The sequence below is a fragment of the Pagrus pagrus genome, assembly GCF_965226575.1.
Source record: "Pagrus pagrus genome assembly, chromosome: 14".
In the NCBI taxonomy this organism is placed as follows: domain Eukaryota; kingdom Metazoa; phylum Chordata; class Actinopteri; order Spariformes; family Sparidae; genus Pagrus; species Pagrus pagrus.
Genome location: NC_140198.1, coordinates 16,897,526 through 16,918,313, shown reverse-complemented (window position 1 = coordinate 16,918,313; position 20,788 = coordinate 16,897,526). Strand labels below are relative to the sequence as shown.

The following is a 20,788-nucleotide window of genomic DNA, read 5'->3' as shown; positions in this document are numbered from 1 at the left end:
TAAATCCAGTACATTTTCATCAGTCATTACTCAACTGTAATCTTGTGTAGAAGTGAAGCATGACCGGCTGCTGACTGTAAGCATAATATTGTACAGCAGAGGGAGGGAGAGAACCGTTGTAGACTTCAGTCTCTTTGTTATGACAGAAATTATTTTTGTTGTGATTGGATTCTTTACAAGAGGTAAAATAAAATACAGATTGCCAATTACCATCTATTTTCAGTGAATGTCCTGTTTTTTATTGGTTGGTAATCACTGCTCAAATATTTTTGTGATAACATTTTTTTCTGGTTATAAACACAGTGAGGAGAACGTCTTTAAATCTTTATGAATGATCTAAAGGATGAGAGTATGCAAGTGTTCGAAGCCAAGGTTCCTAGTATTGATTTTACAAGCATCTTGGTCTTGAGATGCTTTTGGGAAATCTGGCCAGGAAGTAATACATTTCTTTTGTCATAACTAAAAAAATCAAGTTATGTTTCTCCAAAGGACGTCATCACAAAAATCTTCACAACTCTCCATTAATCAAGAACAAAACGTTACAGCATGCGATGGTGTACAAAACTGCATCAAAAAAGAACAACTCTCTAAAAGCTGTGTGATGTTCTTCAGTCTACCAGCTGGTTACTTAAGGCATACTAGTACTAGCTACTGTTGGCTGCAAAGGGAAGAAAGTCATGTGAAAACTCTTAAGAAGTACAAAAACAAAATATTTTCAAGGAAATATTTACTACAGTTTCAAGAAAACTAATTCAATAAAGTACAATATAAACATTTTAATTTATAAACTCTGGTTTATATTTTTAGCAATGGTTTACCTGGGTAAATCTGTCTGGTAAACATATTCATCTACTCTATGTGGCATTCATTCATGCTCTATTCATCGCTCTAATTTGTTCCCCTTTATTTTCCTCAGGATCCAAATCCCATATCCAAAATTTAAAAATAAACCAAATTATGTGTAGAAAAATGTGACTGAGAACATGAAAAATATTCCTTTAGTTGAAACATTTGTTTGCATTTAATATACAATGTATATTTTTTACCATGTAAAAGTAAAACAACAGTTGCTCTAAAACTATATTACACCAAAGAGAAACATTTCCTGTAACAAAATCCTTTCAAACAACATGAATTTGGGTTGAGTACAAATCATGTAGGATCCTGGTGCTTGTTACTCAACCAATTATTTAAAAACAAGGAAACCAGCAATGGATCTCAACAAGGCTCTGAACAATTGAGAACATTGAGAGGGAAAGCTATGATTCCTTATACACACACCCTCAAATTAATAGCACTCTTAAAAACAAACACACTTTATCTCCAAAAACTCAAATGAAATTCAATGACGTCTTTCATTATTCAGTTAAAACACTCAATTAAAGCGTCAACAAAAGGAGAAGAGAAAGTCCTCTATATTCACATATGACTCCTCAAAGTTAAATACAAACTAAAAGCCAATCCTAAATGTACAGAGAAACTCGTGTTTCGCTTTGTGTGTGAACAAAAAGTAGTGTTCACGTTGTGATAAACAGTGCAGGCCAGTTCAGTAGGTTTTCGAGTCACTCCTTTCTCGATTCTGTGTCCTCCTTCATCTTCTGCTCCTGCATGCGACTGCGAGTGGAGCCTGAATGGAAAGAATTAGTATGTTAGAGGAACATACATCCAGTAGCCACACGATCGATAGTGACAACATGAAGAAGAAGAATTGAGAAAATCAAAAGGCAGTGTTCACTTACTCATCTCTGCAAGCTTCTGTATCAGTGTGGAATCTCCTCCAGATTTGCTGTAAATTAGCATATATAAAGTGAGCATCTTTGACTTTGAGGTGCAGATTATAAATCAGGCTGTTTACATGCCAATGCAAAAAAACACCATTTGTTACCAACCTGCCATCAGCTTCATCCTGCCCATCCATATCAAAGCGTAACCTCTTCAGAGGCTTTGGAGTGGCAACGAGATCTAGAGTCCTCTTCAAGGAGCGGTCGCTGCTGTTGACCATCTGGTTGATCTTCTGGAACCGGTTTGACAGCTGCAGATAAAAACAAACCAGACAGATAAAGTGAGTGAGGAAAAAATGACTGAAATGGAGATTATTAATATGCTACAATGCAAACAAAAAAGGGCTCTTACCCCGAAAGATTCACCGATTGATACCAGCATCCTATAAAAGGCAAAAAGCACAGATGATGAGAAAACAAAAGGATCATGCTACTTCACAGACGTAATTAAGCTCTCCAAGGAGAACAGCAGTCTGCCATGAAAATGGAAAACTCACCTAGAGCGAGGAGTCATGATCCCTGGGGACATGCGTGGGCTTTTCAGAGGGGAGATGTATACGTTGTTGCTGCCGGGCACACGCAGCGGTGAATTGGGGAACTTGTAGGGGCTGCGTGGGATTTGTGGGATGGGAGAGAGGGTGGGCGGCTACAAAAACAAAAACAGTAACAATGAGAGGGTAGCGCAGACATGCACACTTGTCTGATTGTGCATTTTCTTTAAAGTCCAACTGTAGATCCTTCAAGAGAGGTGTCTCACCCTAGTAGACGCATACTGCAGGATGTTGGTTTTCAGCTTCTGCATGAACACTTGGTTGTAGAAGACGATGATGGAGTCATAGTGGCCCTCAGTGATCAACACATGCTTAAAGGTCTGGAATAAACAGTGTGACACAGAGAGATGCAACAATTCAACACAATATAACAGTATAAGGCCTGGGCTTAAAATAAATAACTAAATATATGTCATATATATGTATATATATTTCTATAATTCAATTTATATTTTTAACAATGCACCAGGTTACATTACAAGTTCTCTCAGAATCTCTTGAATATTCAAGCAAAATTGGTATTGTAAGTGAAATAAACCCTAACCAAATAGATAGTGAATTTAATCAAATTGAAAATCGAAGCAAAACGGAAATTTGTGGAACAGAATCAAATTGATTTGGGAAATCAGTGGCTCAACAGCAAAAATACCAGTCATTAACAAAAGGCGTTACCTCCTGGTTGGTGTTGGGCATGTTCTTGTACGCTGTGACGATGGTCTTGAAGCGCAGATCGACACTCTTCACTTTACATATGGCGTACATGGCCGACATCATCAACTACAAGAACAATGAGAGCAAACAACAAGAAGACATGAAGAAAGAGATGTAGACAGAACAAGAGCGCAAGACACAACTTGAGTGAAAAAAAGACAGAGAAAGAAACTTAATGAGCTAGTGATAGACGGGTTACCTGGTCGAGGTGACGGTCTCTCATCAGCTCGTGCTCATGCTGCAGAGTGTGCTGGAACAGGGTCCATATGATGGGCTCCAGCTCAGGGTGGGAGGACAGCAGGTAAGAGCAGAGTATCTTCAGCCTCATGTAAGCCAGGCGGTACACTATGGAGAGAGGATTTTGTCAGAAGTAATCCAGAGAGACCTAGTGTTCTGTTTGTCCTCTGGAAAATATAACTCAACCAAAAGGAATGTGCATTGATTGAAAAAAAAAAACAATACGCGTGAGAGTTTGAATGACATCATACATTTTTTATAGAAGAGGCTGAGGGAGTTGGACTTGGGGGGTCGTGGAGTCTGGCCTGCAGGCTGGGTCGGAGGTTGAGCGGTGGCTTGAGAGCCGGGTGGGGCCGGGGACTCGGGAGGCAAGACTCGAAGGCCCGGACGCATTGGGGAGAGATATCTGTAAGAAAATGGAGAAACCCAATTATAAGATTTAGGGTAAACTAGAAGGACAGGTTTAAAGCGCCACAAAGTAAGCCTTCAGTCAGTGGAAAGAAACAGATTTTTTTTTATATCATGTTGCAAGCTCTGGTACAAATTACTCAACAGTGATTTCACAACTGCTTCAAAGGTTTTAGGGTCTAAGACGTCTCATAGCTCCTGCATACCAGCAACTAAAAGACTGACAGAGAGATTTGATTGACAGCGGACTCACAGGTCAGCTGCGGTGTGGTTGTGCTGCAGTGGTTGGCTGAAACTGGCTGGAGTCTCCACCTGCTCTGCTGCTCCACCCTCATGCTCCTGTTTCAGCAGCTCAAACAGCAGCGAGCCCTGCAGAGACACAAACATACAGTTAAACTGGAGTTCAGCTGAAGACAAAACATTTGAACAACAGGGAATAAGATGATATGACAGTTTTTCAACCCTTCAGTGGTGCACATTACACTTTTACTGACACCTGAACCTGAATACCTGAAAGTTTTGCTAATATCCAAAAACAAAGCAGAGTTTAAATATGAGTTTGTACGTGAAGACTTTTGCCACTCTGACTTGCATTTTTATCTGATCTAAGAGAACAAATTGATACAGTTTGTCATTTTAATCACAGCACCATCATCGGAGTAACTGTCTGTTCATCTGTCTGATAATGTCAACTCTGCAGTTTTACTGGCATGAAGAATCCACCGGAGGAACAAGAATAAGGGAAGTTATGAGAGTAATTTTTTATGAGTGGAGAAAATGAATATAATTGCTCAAAAGAGAATAAAATCAGAAGTGGGCTGTCAGGGCAATTGTGTAATATAAAATCTGAATTAACACTGACATTATGTAACATACATTTTTATATTAGTTGCAGCCCGTGTATATTATCCTACTAATGTCATGAAGAGCTGATCTAGAAACAAGTGCAGCATTGAAAAAATATCAGCGCAATCAGGAAGACCAAATCCCCATTGCAAAAATCTGTTCCTCATTTCATGTTGACCAATGGATGATCCCTATAGTAGATCCCTGATTTCAGTGATAATCATCAACAGTTCTCTCTACAGATCACGGCAGCAAAAGCAACACCTAGACACACATGTTTATCACTGTCAAACAGTTGATTCAAGACTCAAAGACATGCAGACCAGCGGTGCACGTGAACATCAGCATTCACACACCAAGAGAAAAAAAAGCCATGAGATCATACACGGAAGTGGGTGTGGTTACCACTCTGCTGTTAACACAGTGACTGCAGGTACAGACTTGCTATTAGCACATTCTTTATGTCATACGTGCCACGCCCGGCCGACGCCACTGACGCATTTCAAAAGTACACTCACTTGGTATTTGATTGCTGCAGCAGCATTCAGTGATGAATAATGGACTCCAGCAGTGCAATGTTTTATCAGGTGTAGTAAAATAATTGCGAAAGAGCCTTGTGTTCACTGTCACCTTTAGATTCACGTTGGACTTCTCTAAAGTTACATGATCATTTGTTTGAAAGCGTAAAGTGAGACAAACAATCAAAGTCAGTAAAGAAAGTATGATAAAGCTCTAACATATTGTTATATTGTTATGAGACGTTGGTCTAAACACATCTATAGCAGTCAATAAGACAGAAACCTTCATTTAAGTGGGTTATTTAAAATAAAAATAGAAATGTATGGCCCATGCATATGTCTGATTATTCAAATTTGAGATAAGTGCAAATGGGAGGACTCTGGCCCAGCTGCAGGCTCCTCCCTTTGTGTTTCAACAGTCCACTGAGTGCTTTGTGTTGAAGCCTCTGACTATCAGCCTGTTATGAGGCGTCTGATTTACGACCAGACAGGAACAGAGTAAAACCTCTAGAGCGTACGAGGAACGATCACCATGCACCCCCAGGGCTGCTGCAGGAACAGACAGGAGCACAAGAGAGAGAAAGAACCACTCAACTGTTCACAGAGCTGAGGAGAGGCACATGACTCTGCTCTCAAAAAGGGATAAACATTTCAGTCTGAGAAAGACAACTGGAAAAGACCGACAACTTCACCTAAATGAGGATTATTTGACGTGCAGGACAGCTTCCACAGACAGAAAACTGATGTAAAGGACTTTGGATACTGATACAGGTATTTTGTGGAGTTGCTGTATAATTTCCTTCTCAGCATTTCAGAACATTAAATGACACAAACTGAGGATTCTTCAATATTTGAGGACTGTTTTTCCTACCCAAATGATTAGCAAATGTTTCCTGCTTGCTGCACATGGTTGGATTAACAAGTTGGATTTTTACGACGGACCCAAGAAACAAAGGAGACCTTTTTCACTCTGTAAATGTTCCAAACTTTCCAGCCTGGTCTAAAAATGTATAACAGCACCATACAAACTTATAACAACAGCATAGTCAATCAAAATCTCATGAACTGCAACAAGAGTGATAACTTCAAGTACCCTCTGTATAGCGCAGTTTTCAGCCTGGTGTTTGTGGTTGGACTTATCTTCAACATGGTGGCTTTATACATTTTTGCCTGTACGCTGAAGCTGAGAAACGAGACCACAACATACATGATAAACCTTGTCGCTTCGGACTCTCTCTTCGTCCTCAGCCTGCCTTTTCGGATTGTTTACTTTGTTAAGCGCCAGTGGCCTTTTGGAAGTGTGCTGTGCAAGATCTCTGTGGCCCTGTTCTACACCAACATGTACGGCAGCATCCTCTTCCTCACGTGCATCAGTGTTGATCGCTTCCTGGCCATTGTGCACCCGTTCCGATCTCAAACTATTCGAAGTAAGAGAAATGCCAAACTGGCCTGCTGTGCGGTGTGGGTGATGGTTCTCGCTGGAAGTGTACCCACTGGGTTCCTTTTGGACACTACTTCACAGAAAAATGTCGACTCCTCCACACACTTCTGCTTTGAAAACTACTCCAGAAGTCAGTGGAAGGCTGAGCTGTCTAAGGTGGTGGTGTTCATTGAGACTGTGGGCTTCATCATCCCACTGTTGGTCAACTTCTTCTGCTCCGTCATGGTGCTACGGACACTAAGGAGACCACAAACCATCAGCCGTGGAGGGAACCTCAACAAGGCAAAAATCTTGAGGATGATCATTGTTCATCTGCTCATCTTCTGCTTCTGTTTCATTCCATACAATGTTAACCTCATGTTCTACGCCATGGTCCGCTCCAATGTCCTAAAGGGATGCTACGCGGAATATGTGGTCAGAACCATCTACCCCATTGCTCTGTGCATAGCAGTTACCAACTGCTGCTTCGACCCGGTCATTTACTACTTCACTTCAGAGACCATTCAGAGCTCCATCAAACGCAAGTCCACAGTGTGGCACAACGGGGCCAAGCTTTTCGACAGACTAAATCACGACAGCTCACAAAGCAGTCCAAATTCAACACCCAGAAGCCTGACTCTTAGGGCTCTGAGGTCCAAAGTGTTTGACAATGAGTCGACAGTCTAATGACAACTCTGTTATGTAACAAGATTAAGAATTCAGGAAGCATTGCTCGAAACTGGATTTGAATGGGAGGACACAGGTGGAAGCCGAATGGCCTTGAAGATGATAACAACCCATAAACAGACTGGTTACTATGGAGTCACTCACTCATCGACTGGACAAGAAAGAGACTTTAGACTGGGAGTGATCGCTATTCAGTCAATAAAAAAAGAGGAATTATTTGAATTAATACAGGGTGTTGCAGCAGGAAATCCAAAGGTGACAATTCACAACCCATAAGTTAGAAAACTCTTAAATCTGTTAGCGAATGAGTTTATAATGTGTTCTAATGGAAATGTCATAAGCCAGTCATGCACGGTGCTGAAATTGTAGTCATTTTCTCAGAGCAGATTCTCCTTCAAAAAAATTCTGCTTTGACAATGCTGAACCAGTATTACAGCTGTTTTTATGTGCAGTAGTTGTGGCCTCACTAACGCTTTTAAGCACTTTATAGAGCAGCTTGTTCTATAACAGCTTTTACACCTTATACTGAACGTGAATAAAGGAGTTATTAACTTAAAAAAAAGGTTTCTGAGTCTGATATTCACTACTTGTTTGATAGAGTGGGGCAGTAGCAGGTTATCAGTTGTTTGTATGCCATTCTCTTTGGCTGCTACCAAATCATTTGTCTTGACTGATTAGTCATACAGTTGCTACCAGCACAGCACCAGATGCTGTGATTGGCCAATGCCTTGCACAATGAGTCAATAAATTGCATAATGTAGATTACAGGTGTGGTCAATATTTAAACAGCTGCACGCACAGCAACGGCCAAAATGGCACCAACACTGCCACTGGCTTAGTTCTTGTGGAAAGTGTTGGGATGTTAAAACATATCAGGATATTGCTTTTAGTGTTTCGTGCAGTGTTTGGAGGATTCTAGGGGAACTGCGACAATAGGAATTTCCCCCCAAATTCAGTTCTTACTACATTTCGCAGTTACTGAAGTTTGAAGAGAATCCTTTAAAACAAATTCCAAGTCAGTCTGACAATGTGTATGTTTCCTATGAAGTAATAGGTGAAGTGAAAACACCTCACGGTGTAAAGGGAATATGGTGCCGCTTGAATATCTGTTCCCTCTTGTAAAAGTGGCAAGCCTCAAGACCGAGCGCTTCTGCATTCCTGTTGAGAGGCGTAGCCTGGGGGTCTGCACTGACAAGGGTCGACTCATCACCACCACTGCACTGATGAGGATTGTGAAAGCAAAGCAGACGGGCAACAACATGCCTCTTGAAGGAGAAGCACGTTTACAAAACAGAGCACAGTGGAGGCTGCTGCAATCCTAACACAGACCCAGTGAATGATCCAGAATATCCAGACGTTCCTGAGACAATTGAAACAATTTGCGGTTTTAAAGTCTTAACTCTCTTTTTTTGCATTCATTGCACATCAACATGGTATACAAACAGGCTTACATTCAGGAAGCAGCTGGACTTTCTCCACCCTGCTCAAATTAAATATCTGTACTGATATTTTTTGTGCAGAAAAAGTCATTCTGCATCAAATCAGAAATGAGAATGACATAGCTTGTGATGACATTAACACAGTATGCGCAAAGAGGGCTTATTGAATTAAACTGTAAAAACATACCATCTTATATCCGTTTTTAATGATAATCATAACTTGAAGGAAAGATTTATGTGCACTGAAGATAAATCTTGGAACAGTTTTTTCACGCTCATAGCATGTTTTGTCCTTAACTTGATATTTATATTTCTATCTACTTAAAAAAAATTTGTGTAGCTAAATTGTAATATGTGCCATATTAGCCTGATTTTCTCCAAATTAAGATGAATCAAACAGAAACTCAACTAGTTCAACGCTGCTTTCATTAAATCACAATTTGATTTGTAAGGTTCAGCTGTCTGGCTGTGGACTAAATAAATAAATGTGATGCAGGTAAAAGGTTAATTACTGCTTTTCTCAGGTACATTTTGACACGAAATACATTTTCAACAGCGTCAAAAGACTCGTCTCAATGGTTTTCAGTTTATATCCGACTAATTAAGACAAAGATTGCATGATTTTCTCTGGTTTTCTCCTGGGCTCATACATCTATGAACTGCGATCTACACTGACTTAGGGCGCACTCACACTAGGCAATCCGTACCGTGCCCAAGCATGTTTGACCCACTTCCTTGGTACTCTTCCTTGGCCCTGTCATGGTTTGAAGAGATGTGCTTCGGCATGGTATGGTTGCTCATGCACAAGCACAAGCACTGTTGCCCAACGTAAACATAGGTATAATCATGCTTATTACAATCGCCTTACATAATCAAGAAATCCAGGAATGTGAGAGGGCAGTCTATGACCAAAACATAACAAGATAAGCCACAAAAAAAGTCAGTAGAGTTACAGCCATGTTCTCCATTGTGGTGCGACCGCGCCACGATGTGATGACATATGTACAAGAGGTAACCGGTTGCGGACGGAGCAATGTGAGTGCGCGCCAGTGCGGGACTAGGAGGGACAGCCGTGCATCGGCACGATACGACTGGGCCAAGTGTGAGAGCACCCTACTCTTCTGGTCCAACGTACACTGCTGTATTAATGCAGCACCTTCTTTCTGTGAATTATTGCTATTCCCCTTTCAGTTGGCTGACAAATACGGTTAATGATTAACTCCAACCACTCGTGTAGGTTTTTAACAAGCAGCCATAAACACGACTCGTGAACATGAAGGTAATGAAACAACCTAGTTTAATTATCAGGCTGATCAAAAAAACAAAAAACAAAAATCAGTTCAATAAAAAAAAAACTAGTTGGTTAAACCAGATAACTGATCTACTCTAAAGGCAAAGTAAAGATCAGTACTTTTGAAAGTCATTAAATATTTTGACCAATTGAGATAAACTTAGGTGGTAAGAACAAACGACAAGAAGAGTGTGTAGGAGAGGAGAGAGAGAGACCCTGACTTGTGTTTGAGTGTAGGCGGGAACTGCTTCATCAGTAACATCTGCACCATTACAGCCTCTAACAACCGAACACTGTCACTGCTTCGACGAGATCCTGATGGTGAGTGATGACGTTTTTTTCTTTTCTAAAAATCTCCTCAGTTGTGAGAATAGTGCTTTGATTTACACTACATAACAGATTTAAGGTAGGCCTATGTCATTTTTATAAAATGAAGACAGCAATTTGCTGTATCATTTAATCAAGTTTTGGTATAAACTTACAATTTAAATGATAAAGGTCTACAAAGATTATCTGAAAACTTAACTTGATAAGGAATAATATATATTTTTTGTGTCATACTTTAGCCTTTAATTTGTCTTGCCAAAGCAAAAGAAATTCTCATTAAAAAATGTAATGTGATGAGATAAAGAGTAACAGAACTGCTACATGCCAATTGCAATTCTTCAAGATCACATTAAGATCAGTTGGACAGTTTGATACTCATCTGACACTTGATAACTGAATTATTATCACGAGTTATCAGATCACCAAAGCAGACGACAGAAGCAACTCAAACATGTCAGGAGAAACAAAAGATTCACTTAATCATTTACAGGATCGTGGATACTTTATCATAAAAAAATAATATATATGTCTCAAATAACGTTACTGAGAATAAAACATTTTTTATTGGGGGACGACTTGACTGATAGTGATGATAAATGGGTCTGTATTCAAGATAATTTCATAATTGTATTGAAATTAATGTTCAAACATCATGTATCATGATTCCATTAGTGTTAAAATAATAGTAAGAGATCCCTTTAATTCCTCAGTCAGCGGTATTGATTCAAGTATGCAGAGTTGCCGAGTTGTTCAACAGCGTAAATTCCCAGTGAATTGGTCACAAAAAGGATAATTATGTAAGATGACATAGGAAAAAGTCCTAAAATACTAAACCCGGGAAAAGACATTTGCAAAAAGTGTTTATAATCAGATCCTCCACAACGCTGAACATGCCTAACCTGATATTTGCTTACGCTTACTGAAGTCTTAAAAAAATGTGATTAACACCTCAGTCTCAATCAAAGATTAACTTTATGAGCCTCGCTAAATGTGTATTTACTGCAGTGCACTTGTATAATATTGTGGGGTGTTTCTTCTTCCCTCCCGTGCAAGTAATGAAACAAAATGTTTGCTTGTTTTATGAGAGCAGGAAGTTGCATTCTATATTAAACTGACAGCATTTGCCTGATGTTCGTCTTGCTTATGATATATTAATTCAGCCATGTTAGCTGTAGACCTAACATGGCTGTAGGAAGTGTTTTCATTGCACCTCAGCAAATTTACATTCCATAAAACAGCAGACATTTTGATTTTATTTATCTTTTACAAGCCACAAGTTTAACTGCTCCAGCAGATGCAAATGGACACTTCCTCTCATCTTCTGTTCACCTCACTTTAACCAACCTCATTTCCTTCAGGTATGAGAGCAACACAGTGATTTAAAGTGTCGGAGCAGCGGCTCATTCTGAGACATGGAGCTGTGGAATACGACCAACTGCACAGTGGACACCAGCTACCGCTTTACCTTCTACCAAGTGTCCTACAGTCTCATCTTCCTGCTGGGGCTGCTCACCAACAGCCTGGCTCTGCGCAAACTGTGTCAATCTCCCTGCCCAGTGAACAGTACAGCCATTTACATGATCAGCCTTTCAGCTGCCGACTTGTTCTTTATAATCTCTCTTCCCCTGAGAATCTACTACTACCACCAGAAGGCAAGAGCAGTGTCCTCCAAGACTGAGGACATGTCCAGTTGGACCTCTGGAGTTGTATTATGCCAACTCACTTTCACCCTAAAATACATCAGCCTGTATGGGGGCATCTTCTTCCTGGTGTGTATTGCTGTGGACCGTTACTTTGCTGTAGTGCACCCCCTGGCATCATCACTACGCAGGCTGCACGTTGCACAGCTGGTAAGTGGGGGAATGTGGTGCCTGGTGCTGGGGCTCAGTGTGAGTCTGCCTCTGCTGCGCTTTGCAGCCACTGACCAACACCAGCCCTGTCTGCTGGACCCGTCCTTGCAACACCACCGCACCATCATTCTGGTAGCTCTAAGCTTAGTGCTTGTGTCATTTCTGCCCCCCACTGTGCTACTTCTCTACAGCTACTGCAGGGTGCTGAGCGTGCTTCGCCAACCAAGACGGTGTTCCCGCAGCCAGCACTGCAACCGTCAGCACACTCTCAGAGTTATTTACTGGGTGCTGGGTGTCTTCCTGCTGTGCTTCCTCCCCTATCACATCAACCTCCTGGGATACACCCTCACACATGTGGGGCTGCTGCCCCATTGTGGCCTAGCCAAGGTGACAATGGCTCTGCACCCTGTGGTGCTAACGCTTGCAAGCTCTAACTGCTGCTTCAACCCACTCATCTACTATTTTTCCAGCAGGCTGGTGCACAAAGACGCGCCTGGTAGCAATGGCAGCCAGTGACAGGGATCATCCAAGACTACTTCTGCCACTGTTTCTTTAGATAGAATAGGGTCTTTACTTAATGTTCAGTGCACTGAATTGAATCACCAGGACTGTAAACCATACTGCGTCTACTTCTTTAGAAGTTAATCTGCACTGTATGTATTAAAAATAAACATTGCTCCTGTTGGAAATTGCAGCAAGAGTAAGCTTGATTTTGAAAGTAGCCAATTGTAAATATCCAACCCCTCCCTTCTGACCTGCGTCCAAAGCCACTCATCAAATATTTACTCCAAATATTTATTGTAGCCATTCATATGTAATCTGTATTTATGCATGAATAAAACATGAATATAATAATAACAGGTTTTGTGTGTTTACTTTAATGCATCGCTGAGGGCGGCATCAATGGACCAGTCTGGGCTTCATGTTAAGAAGCACAGCTTAACTTTTGTTAAGTGTATTTGGCAACACAACAATCTTTTTTTTAAAATACTGATGTGCAATGACATTTTTCATATGTAGTGCATGTTGAATTTACGTGGAATCATGAGTGTTTTAATATTTATCTCGTCTTTGTTATTCTTGAACTCTAGTAATAAAACGTTAAAAAAATCTTTTCCTCTCATTGACCAACAAGTAGATACATTTACAGTATCTTCATGAGGTTATGTTATCAAACTATTGTGACATTAAACTACTGTAATGGTGATAAGAGATCAAACTGACCGTCCTCCATGCAATCCTCTCCATGATGAGGTTTTCGCAGGTCTCCAGGTGTTTGACGATATCTTTGCTCAAAGTGGGGTCTGCCTTGATGAAGCTCTCGATGACTTTGTAAAAGTCAAAGGCAGCGAGGTTGACCACATCCAGTATCCAGGGGAAACATACGTTTGTTTCAGCTGCGTCACCACCGCAGCCGCCATGGTTGTATCCTCCAGTCTTAAAACTGCTCTCTAATTGTGAGGAGAAAACAAGATTATTGCAACTTGTGCATACTGTAAGTGTAAACATTTATCTGTTTAACACCTAAGATACAACACAATTATTTCAGATTTAGCTTGTAACTGCATCTGTTAGCAGGACGCACACACCTCCATACGTTGCCATGACCACCTCCAAAGCGCAGGCCAAAAGTGATGTGTGGAATGTGGAGTCGTTGAGGAGTTTACTGTAATGGAAATCATATGACTCAGCTCAACGCTTCACTTACATTGAAAACAACAAAAAGCATGTAGCACAAGTGAACAGAAACACAAATGACTGCTTTTATACAGTGATTCCATATTGCTTTAATAAAAACTGGGAAAAAAACACACATACCTGAAATTTTGAACTGACAGTCGCTTCTCTTCCTACAAAATAAAAAACAGGGAACAGGAGGTTCATGTGAGTTGCTTTCCCTTTGACAGATTTCATGTGCTCTCTAGTGTTACATAGATTATAAGGTTGTGGACATTGAAATGTAAAATGTGTTTGATAATATATGTAATATGCAGTACATTCATCAAATATGGTTAGGTTCCAATAAAATCAAACAAATCAAGTACCGATTTTAGCATTGCCTCCATGACTTTATAGTAAAGTTTGACACCAAGGTTAAACCTCTGAAAGACAAAAGAGAAACACACGTCAGACATAAAATCATTTCACCATGGGAGGTAGCACCATTGATTCTCATTGTTGTCTTCTTGTGTGTTAGTTTATACCTGCCGGCCGAGTACTATGCAGCGTGGGCCGACTGCCTGACCGAACCTTTGGCTGAACGCCTGTCCGAGTGTCTCCAAGCGCTTCAGCACGTCTTGCGTCGGGTCCACGGTGCAATTCTGATCGCAGGAAAGAAGAAAACAGGAAACAGGTCAATATAAGATGCAGTTTCATGAGTTGTTTTAATTAGTGACACTTCTAAAATGCTTAAAAGGCTTCTAGAGACCTACTTTGAAATATGTAGCCAGGTTAGTTGATGGCTGGTCCCCAGTGGAGGTGAGATCGCCCCTCAACTGCTGAATGGAGGTCATTGCAGCTCTGATGAGACAAAACCACAATCAGACAGTGCTGAAGACAAAACTATGAATAATTCACACAATGAAATTTCCCCAATAGTCTGCATACAGTACAATTAATCCTAGAGCAATGTCAAATGATTGGCTTTTAAATATTTTTCTATATTCATAGATATCGTTTTATGATTGAATATTCTGATAACCAAAATATTATTAACACCTATCACTCGCTTTATCTTTTTCCACACCAACACTGACCAAAAAAGGTTAATGTGTCCCATTTGGATTGTGATATGTTGTGTTATGTACCATTTTTGCATATGCAAAGACAAATGTCTGTCTTTCTGCACACAAAAAGTAGACAATAAACTATTTTCTGTTCTATTGATAAAGGCTATCGACTTAAAACAATATGCAGATACGCCTGTCAGATTGGAAAACTTTGTCTCTAATTAAGTGAATTCATAATTGAGTACATTATAGGGTACGATGCATGGATAAAAATTAAAACCCAAACAAACAGAAAAGATTTGATTTTCGCTGTAAAACGGTCTACTGCACAGTTTGACAGCTATAAAAAAAGGTGCTGCTAAAAGGGAACACGAGAACTGAGACCTTCTCCTGATAAACACTGATTGAAACAATGAAGATCAGGGACAGTTCACTGTTCACCTGATTGGAGTCTGTGGAGGGATGAGTACGGCATCTTCATCAGACAGGTTCTTCTTTGGCGTTCTCTCCACCTGTGATCTGAATGCAGGAGGAGATTATTCAACACTTTTCTCTAAATTCATCGTTCATTCATTTAAATTCAAAATCAAAACACTGAATAGTGAAGAAAACAAGAACTTACATCTCGACTTTAGGCGCAAGAACAGTCTCATCTCCGTCAAAAAACAGCCGTCCATCAAATTCTCTACTCTTGAGGTAGTGCTCTTCGTACTGTTGGTTGATGTCATTCACCTGTGGTGGAAATTAGAGCTTGAGGTTACTATTAGTTAAGTGCTCCCCGATGTACAAAATTAAACATCACAGTGCCCCACTTTGCACCAATGATATGCAAGGTTGTTAAAAGAAACAGGTGCACTGTACATATCATACAGAAATGGAATAGTTCTCCATTAAATTAAATATTTCACCTAAATCCAAATTTGCTTAATACTAAAAATGTATTGCTGCATTTGTTACCAGCGCTTTATCTGAGGAGGAGAAAATAACTTGTGGTCACAGACATGACATACTTTTGGAGTATGTAGGAAGGAAGTGCGCATTATACTCCTGGCTATCTTGAGCTCTAAACTCACCAAACCGCACCAAACTTCATTAGCTAAATGCAGCTTTTAGATGTAAACTTGAGCTGCAATTGTAGAAATCAGACAATCCAAGGAAAGAGAAACTAAAAAACATCTAGGATTGATTTCTAAAAGCCTGAAGACTCGTACAACTGTTTCATTACACAAACATAAAATCAACAACAATAATTTGGCTTTCATCTTTGTTGGCCACAGATGCAACACAACTTAAAACTCACTTCACACACTCGTGTGGTCTGGAGACCTTGTTGCACTTGTACTACAGTCTGTCTGCATCTGCTCAGATCTCAATCTTAAAATAATATGAACATCTCTGAAATAGGGCACGGCTCCAACTTGTCTGCCACTACTGTAGATTAAGACAACAGACTGAGTCTCAGACAGCTGTGTTTAGAAGATAATCCGGGCCAAAATCTCACTCAAAACTAAATGTTTTTTCCAATTTACCCAAGCCACTCATAGGTCAGATAAATACAGTGAGACTTATACATTATTTACATATGGCACTAATGTTAATAATACACATTGCCTGTCTGTTACTGGGGTAATGGCCTTTAAAACAAATATGTTCAGCATCCTTCTTCAGAGGAGTGTTTTCGTGTTAGCAAACAGTAGCATCCTGTCTCCGTTGTTTTCTCCATTATACTACCCTGACACACTAAAAATGATCCCATGCTTGAGTACACATTTCCCCAACACCATGTATGTAAAAACAAACATGTATGAGCTGCAAAGAGAACAACCAACAGCTGTCAGACACTCAAATATTCAACAAAGGCACCAGCCAGCAGGAAGAGAAAACTAATGGAAACAGTACTTGAAGAGAAGCCAAATAGTAGAGCAGGTGTTGTGACAATAAGCTCCCCTACCTGAGGAAAATCTGGAGATCTTGAAAGATCCAGGGAGTCCAGGAAAGCAGAGAAACTGGTCTGGTACACATTCTTCACCTGCAGACACAATTTGAGTGTCAATGAGGCCAAATACACACAAAGCAGAGACAATAATGCTGACAGTGAGATTCATACAAAGAGAGGGGCTCAGACCTCTTCTGCATTGCATTCATTCTCTGTGCACAGGGTTTTGAGAAGCTGCAAATCCACCTCCGGCACCGGAGGTCGGGATTTGGCTTTGCTCTGGTTGCGACGAGACGTTCGTGTTGGAGGGCTCTGAACTTTGCTGATAGCGGATTCTGAGAGAAAAACATTTCAAGGGATTAGAAAATCTCTGGGAGCCAAAAACAATACCAGAACATCCAAAGATGATACTCTGTTTTCTCATTTTGCATGGCTGGAAAACACAAAGGACAGATTTTACTCTGTGCTATACTACACTAAAAACAATACAGATGTATAAATAGCACTGCAGGTAAGAGGTAAAATATGTACTTTGGATTTGTCCCTTTAAGATCTGTTACAATGAGAAGTCCTTAAACTTAATTAAATAAAGACAGGTTGAAACTGACTGATACTGAAACTTACTGTAAAGAGGCTGCAGAAGGTCTGGAGGGCAGCGTTTGATGCACAACTCCAGCGTACAAAGCAGCAGCTGGAACGATATGACCAGGTCATCCTCCATCTGCAAGGCTCTTCCTGTAGACAGCAAAGATGCAGAACATGAGAAGCTCTAGAAACAACACAACCATGAGGAGCAACATTTTCCAATTCATTTGAGCTCTACAGCCGAGCTCAAAGGCCGAAAGATGAAAAGAAGAAAATGGAGCAACATGAAAACTATTCCAGCCAGAGAGTGTGTGAACAGCTTGATCCGACTTGTTTTTGTTGTTGTGGTTTAACCTACCCTTGGCCAAAAGAAACATTGTCCAGCAGCTGCGAATCGTCTCCCTCTCCCTTGGAAAAGAGACACTGAATGAATAATCAAGTATCTGTTTTACATGTTTTACTGAAAGCAATGCAATTATTAAACACAAGACCATAAAGATACTAAAATAGAATAATTACAAGTGGTAAATAATTATCCAACTTACTTGCCATCAGGAAGCAAAGCAAAGATTTTCTTGCATGTTCTGAAGCAAAAAAGAAACAAAAACATCATCAGTTACAATTTTGCCCATGAACAGATCTACATGAATCAAGCACCTTTACTATTTTGATGTGTTCACTTACTTCTCAAACCTCTGGTAGAGAGCCAGCGTCACATCATACTTCTTCTCCAGTCGTGTCAGCGCTGAATTCACCTTGGTGCTTATAGTATCCAAGTTCACATCCAGCTTCCTCACCAGACTTAAAAACTGCTTCACACTTCAAAAAAAGATTAATTTGTGTGAGGAATATAATAAATGTAACGAAACAGAACAATAAATTCAAGAATGAAATTGTAAAACTACACAGAGATTTTGGATTTAATTTTACAAATAACAAAAGCTTGTTTTGGACCACGGTGCGTACAGCAACCAAGTGTTTCCCTTTTACAGAGTGCATTACGAACAAGTGTTATTACATGCATTAATGTGGTTAGCCATTTGCCAATAACATGCTGTTCACATGGTGAACACTTACTTCAGACTGACTGCTTTCAAAACTTGAGTTAAGGTGAAGCAGCTGACATCCATGTCTGTGGTTGACACAAACAAACAAGCCCCCCACAGCCTTTTCTGAGTGTCCTGGAAAGAAATGTAAAAAGAACGAAGAAGATGTACAACTTACAAATATTTTAACATCAGCCACAGGTTGAGGGGCAAAAAAACATACTGTGGTTATTACACAATTACTTTTGAAGGATGAAATATTAAAAGTTTGATTTGAACATCTTGAGAGAGCGTCCAAAGACGATCACAGACATGGAGTGGATTTGGTTGTGAGGGCATCTTCATTTTAATGGTTATTTCTATTCTGGGTGTCATTGTGGCCATTTATTCTGACCAAACTGTATAAACAGTAGGTGACCTGTCGACTAAGGGGATACTTGTCTTCTCTCATTGGGTAGTTTTAATTTTTCCACCCATGGTTTTTCCTTTTTTTCCTTCAACAGGCTCTAAACATTACAAACCTTCTGTCACATATCTATATCAAAATACTTACAACTACTTCCTCCATGGAGTCTTGAACATTTTTCCACAGCCTCCAGGCACTGTCACACACCAGGTCTGTCACGTGAAGGCTCTTGCACAGGGTCACAAACTCAGCATCCTTGTCTCTGTGTCTAAAAGATGGAGACAATAAATCAACATCATGGAGAACACAAACACAGTTTCAGGTCATCACAACACGCTGCACAGATGACAACAGCCTCCCAGTGCAGGACGTCCACACTGTTAGCCAAAGTCAGACATGGGGTGTATGTTTGTGTTATAACAGCGTCTGTTACATCTTTTACTGAATGGGTTTACTCTGTGGTTAGCTGTATAGGCGTGAAAATACACAGATATTAGCTCTAACACAGGCCTGACTTCGTTTGAAACACCTAGCTAGTCAGCCTCTCGGTTAGTTATATAAGCTAGCTAGCAAGAGTAAAAGCACAAACTAGCTAAACATTTAGCTGCAGTGTAAACACTTCTTACAGAGTAACAACTACTTCACGGGTTGATAATATACTAGTGAAGCCTGGATTAGGAAGCATAACTTCTCTTACTTTTTAAGCGTTAACTCTGGACTCTCCTTCTTCTCTGGAGAGGCACTTTCAGCACTGGGCTTCAGCTCCTTGCTCTGTGGAGTCCCAGAGTTGCGCTTTTTAGGTGGCATCTTGCTGTCCGGTTACCTAACAGGCAAATATATTAATTTAACACAGAACTTTGTTTTGGGGGCGATAAATTCGGTTAACAAAGTTTAAAGCCCACTGCACACGTCCCGTGGCAACAATACAACAAAACCTGACCGACTTCCTGAAACCGTGCTGAAGTGGGTGCTCGTTTTGTGTCACCGAAGTGCGCGGCGGAGTGCCGGTGCTGGCGGTGTCTCAACTGTTAGACGCCCTCCAAAGTCAGTGTCCACAACCCCGTGTGCACTAACCTCTTCACTGGGCTTGTCTGGTCGTCTATCTGTATTTAAACCCAGTGCAGTCAACTCTTACATTAGATAAAAGGTGTATACTTATGATAAGCTCTCTCCTCTGTGATGACAAACTGAGCGCAGTGTCCTCGCATTGGGATCACGTGACACACCGCAAACGAACTAACCCAAACTCACGATGTGAAAACGCGGGAAAATATCTACGACACATCCGCTCATTAACATTTATCCCGCCATGAGCAGTTGCTGTAGAAAGAAAGTAGGCGACTCTTAATATAAACTAATCTAGTGTGATTATAAAGTCCTTACAATCAAATAGACCGTGCATGTTTATTCAGCTGGCCCTCTGTCTCTGTCCCTGTCTCTCATTGTTCGCGTTGTGTATGTTTGTTTTCGCTTGTTTTTAATATGTTAACGCACTAATTCTTCACTTTTTCACTCAATAACACCTTTTTCACAACTGTAGCCTACAATCAATTATATGTGGTCACTGCAAAATTATCTTCTTATAATAGTGACAGCAAATATGAAGTCTTAGTTAAGGACCATGGGTTTAATGTGCATAAATCTATGGCTGCACACAATTTCCTAATGCAACCATTGCCCTCTTGTGGTAAAGTTCACACATTGTTTTCTCAAACTACTGTAAGGTTTGATAATAAAAAAGCTTCTCTTTGGCTCCATCTTAAATGTAATGTCCTGTTTTCATTGTATGTATTTGTTGTCCTATCCTGGATGTGTGTCTAACCTCACTTAAAATGATCCCCAGCAGGCCTCCACATCACTGACTGTTTTGATCACCATTTGATAATTGTTTCCAAACTAATATTGTAAAGGCAACTCTGAAAATTCTGTTAAATAAATCTGATCTCATCTATATACTCAAATCACAGTAGTATTCACAAGACATCTATGAAAGAAAACTAATACATTGTAACTAAGGGAA

At 40.3% G+C, this 20,788-nt stretch overlaps 3 protein-coding genes across 3 annotated transcripts; 2 read left to right on the top strand and 1 right to left on the bottom strand.

Annotated features, from left to right (window-relative positions):
• Positions 1-1,399: 1,399 nt before the first annotated feature.
• rb1 (retinoblastoma 1) lies at positions 1,400-19,734 on the bottom strand. Its single transcript, XM_084372883.1, has 27 exons — positions 19,466-19,734; positions 18,916-19,036; positions 18,394-18,497; positions 18,001-18,135; positions 17,862-17,900; positions 17,675-17,724; positions 17,356-17,466; positions 16,921-17,066; positions 16,747-16,824; positions 15,418-15,527; positions 15,237-15,314; positions 14,499-14,586; positions 14,271-14,387; positions 14,112-14,168; positions 13,885-13,916; positions 13,656-13,732; positions 13,291-13,517; positions 3,942-4,057; positions 3,532-3,686; positions 3,243-3,388; positions 3,005-3,109; positions 2,539-2,652; positions 2,279-2,427; positions 2,134-2,164; positions 1,890-2,032; positions 1,740-1,786; positions 1,400-1,627 (listed from the first exon to the last, which is right to left on the bottom strand). Exons 1-27 carry the CDS (start codon positions 19,573-19,575, stop codon positions 1,563-1,565), a joined length of 2,751 nt encoding a protein of 916 aa, XP_084229009.1. The 5' UTR covers positions 19,576-19,734; the 3' UTR covers positions 1,400-1,562.
• lpar6b (lysophosphatidic acid receptor 6b) lies at positions 5,566-7,754 on the top strand. The gene has a single exon (XM_084372884.1). It carries the CDS (start codon positions 6,029-6,031, stop codon positions 7,157-7,159), a length of 1,131 nt encoding a protein of 376 aa, XP_084229010.1. The 5' UTR covers positions 5,566-6,028; the 3' UTR covers positions 7,160-7,754.
• On the top strand, positions 11,577-12,582 carry LOC311268984 (lysophosphatidic acid receptor 6; the record flags this gene model as incomplete). The annotated part of the gene is made up of 1 exon (XM_084372972.1): positions 11,577-12,582. Exon 1 carries the CDS (start codon positions 11,629-11,631, stop codon positions 12,580-12,582), a length of 954 nt encoding a protein of 317 aa, XP_084229098.1. The 5' UTR covers positions 11,577-11,628.
• Positions 19,735-20,788: the final 1,054 nt, after the last annotated feature.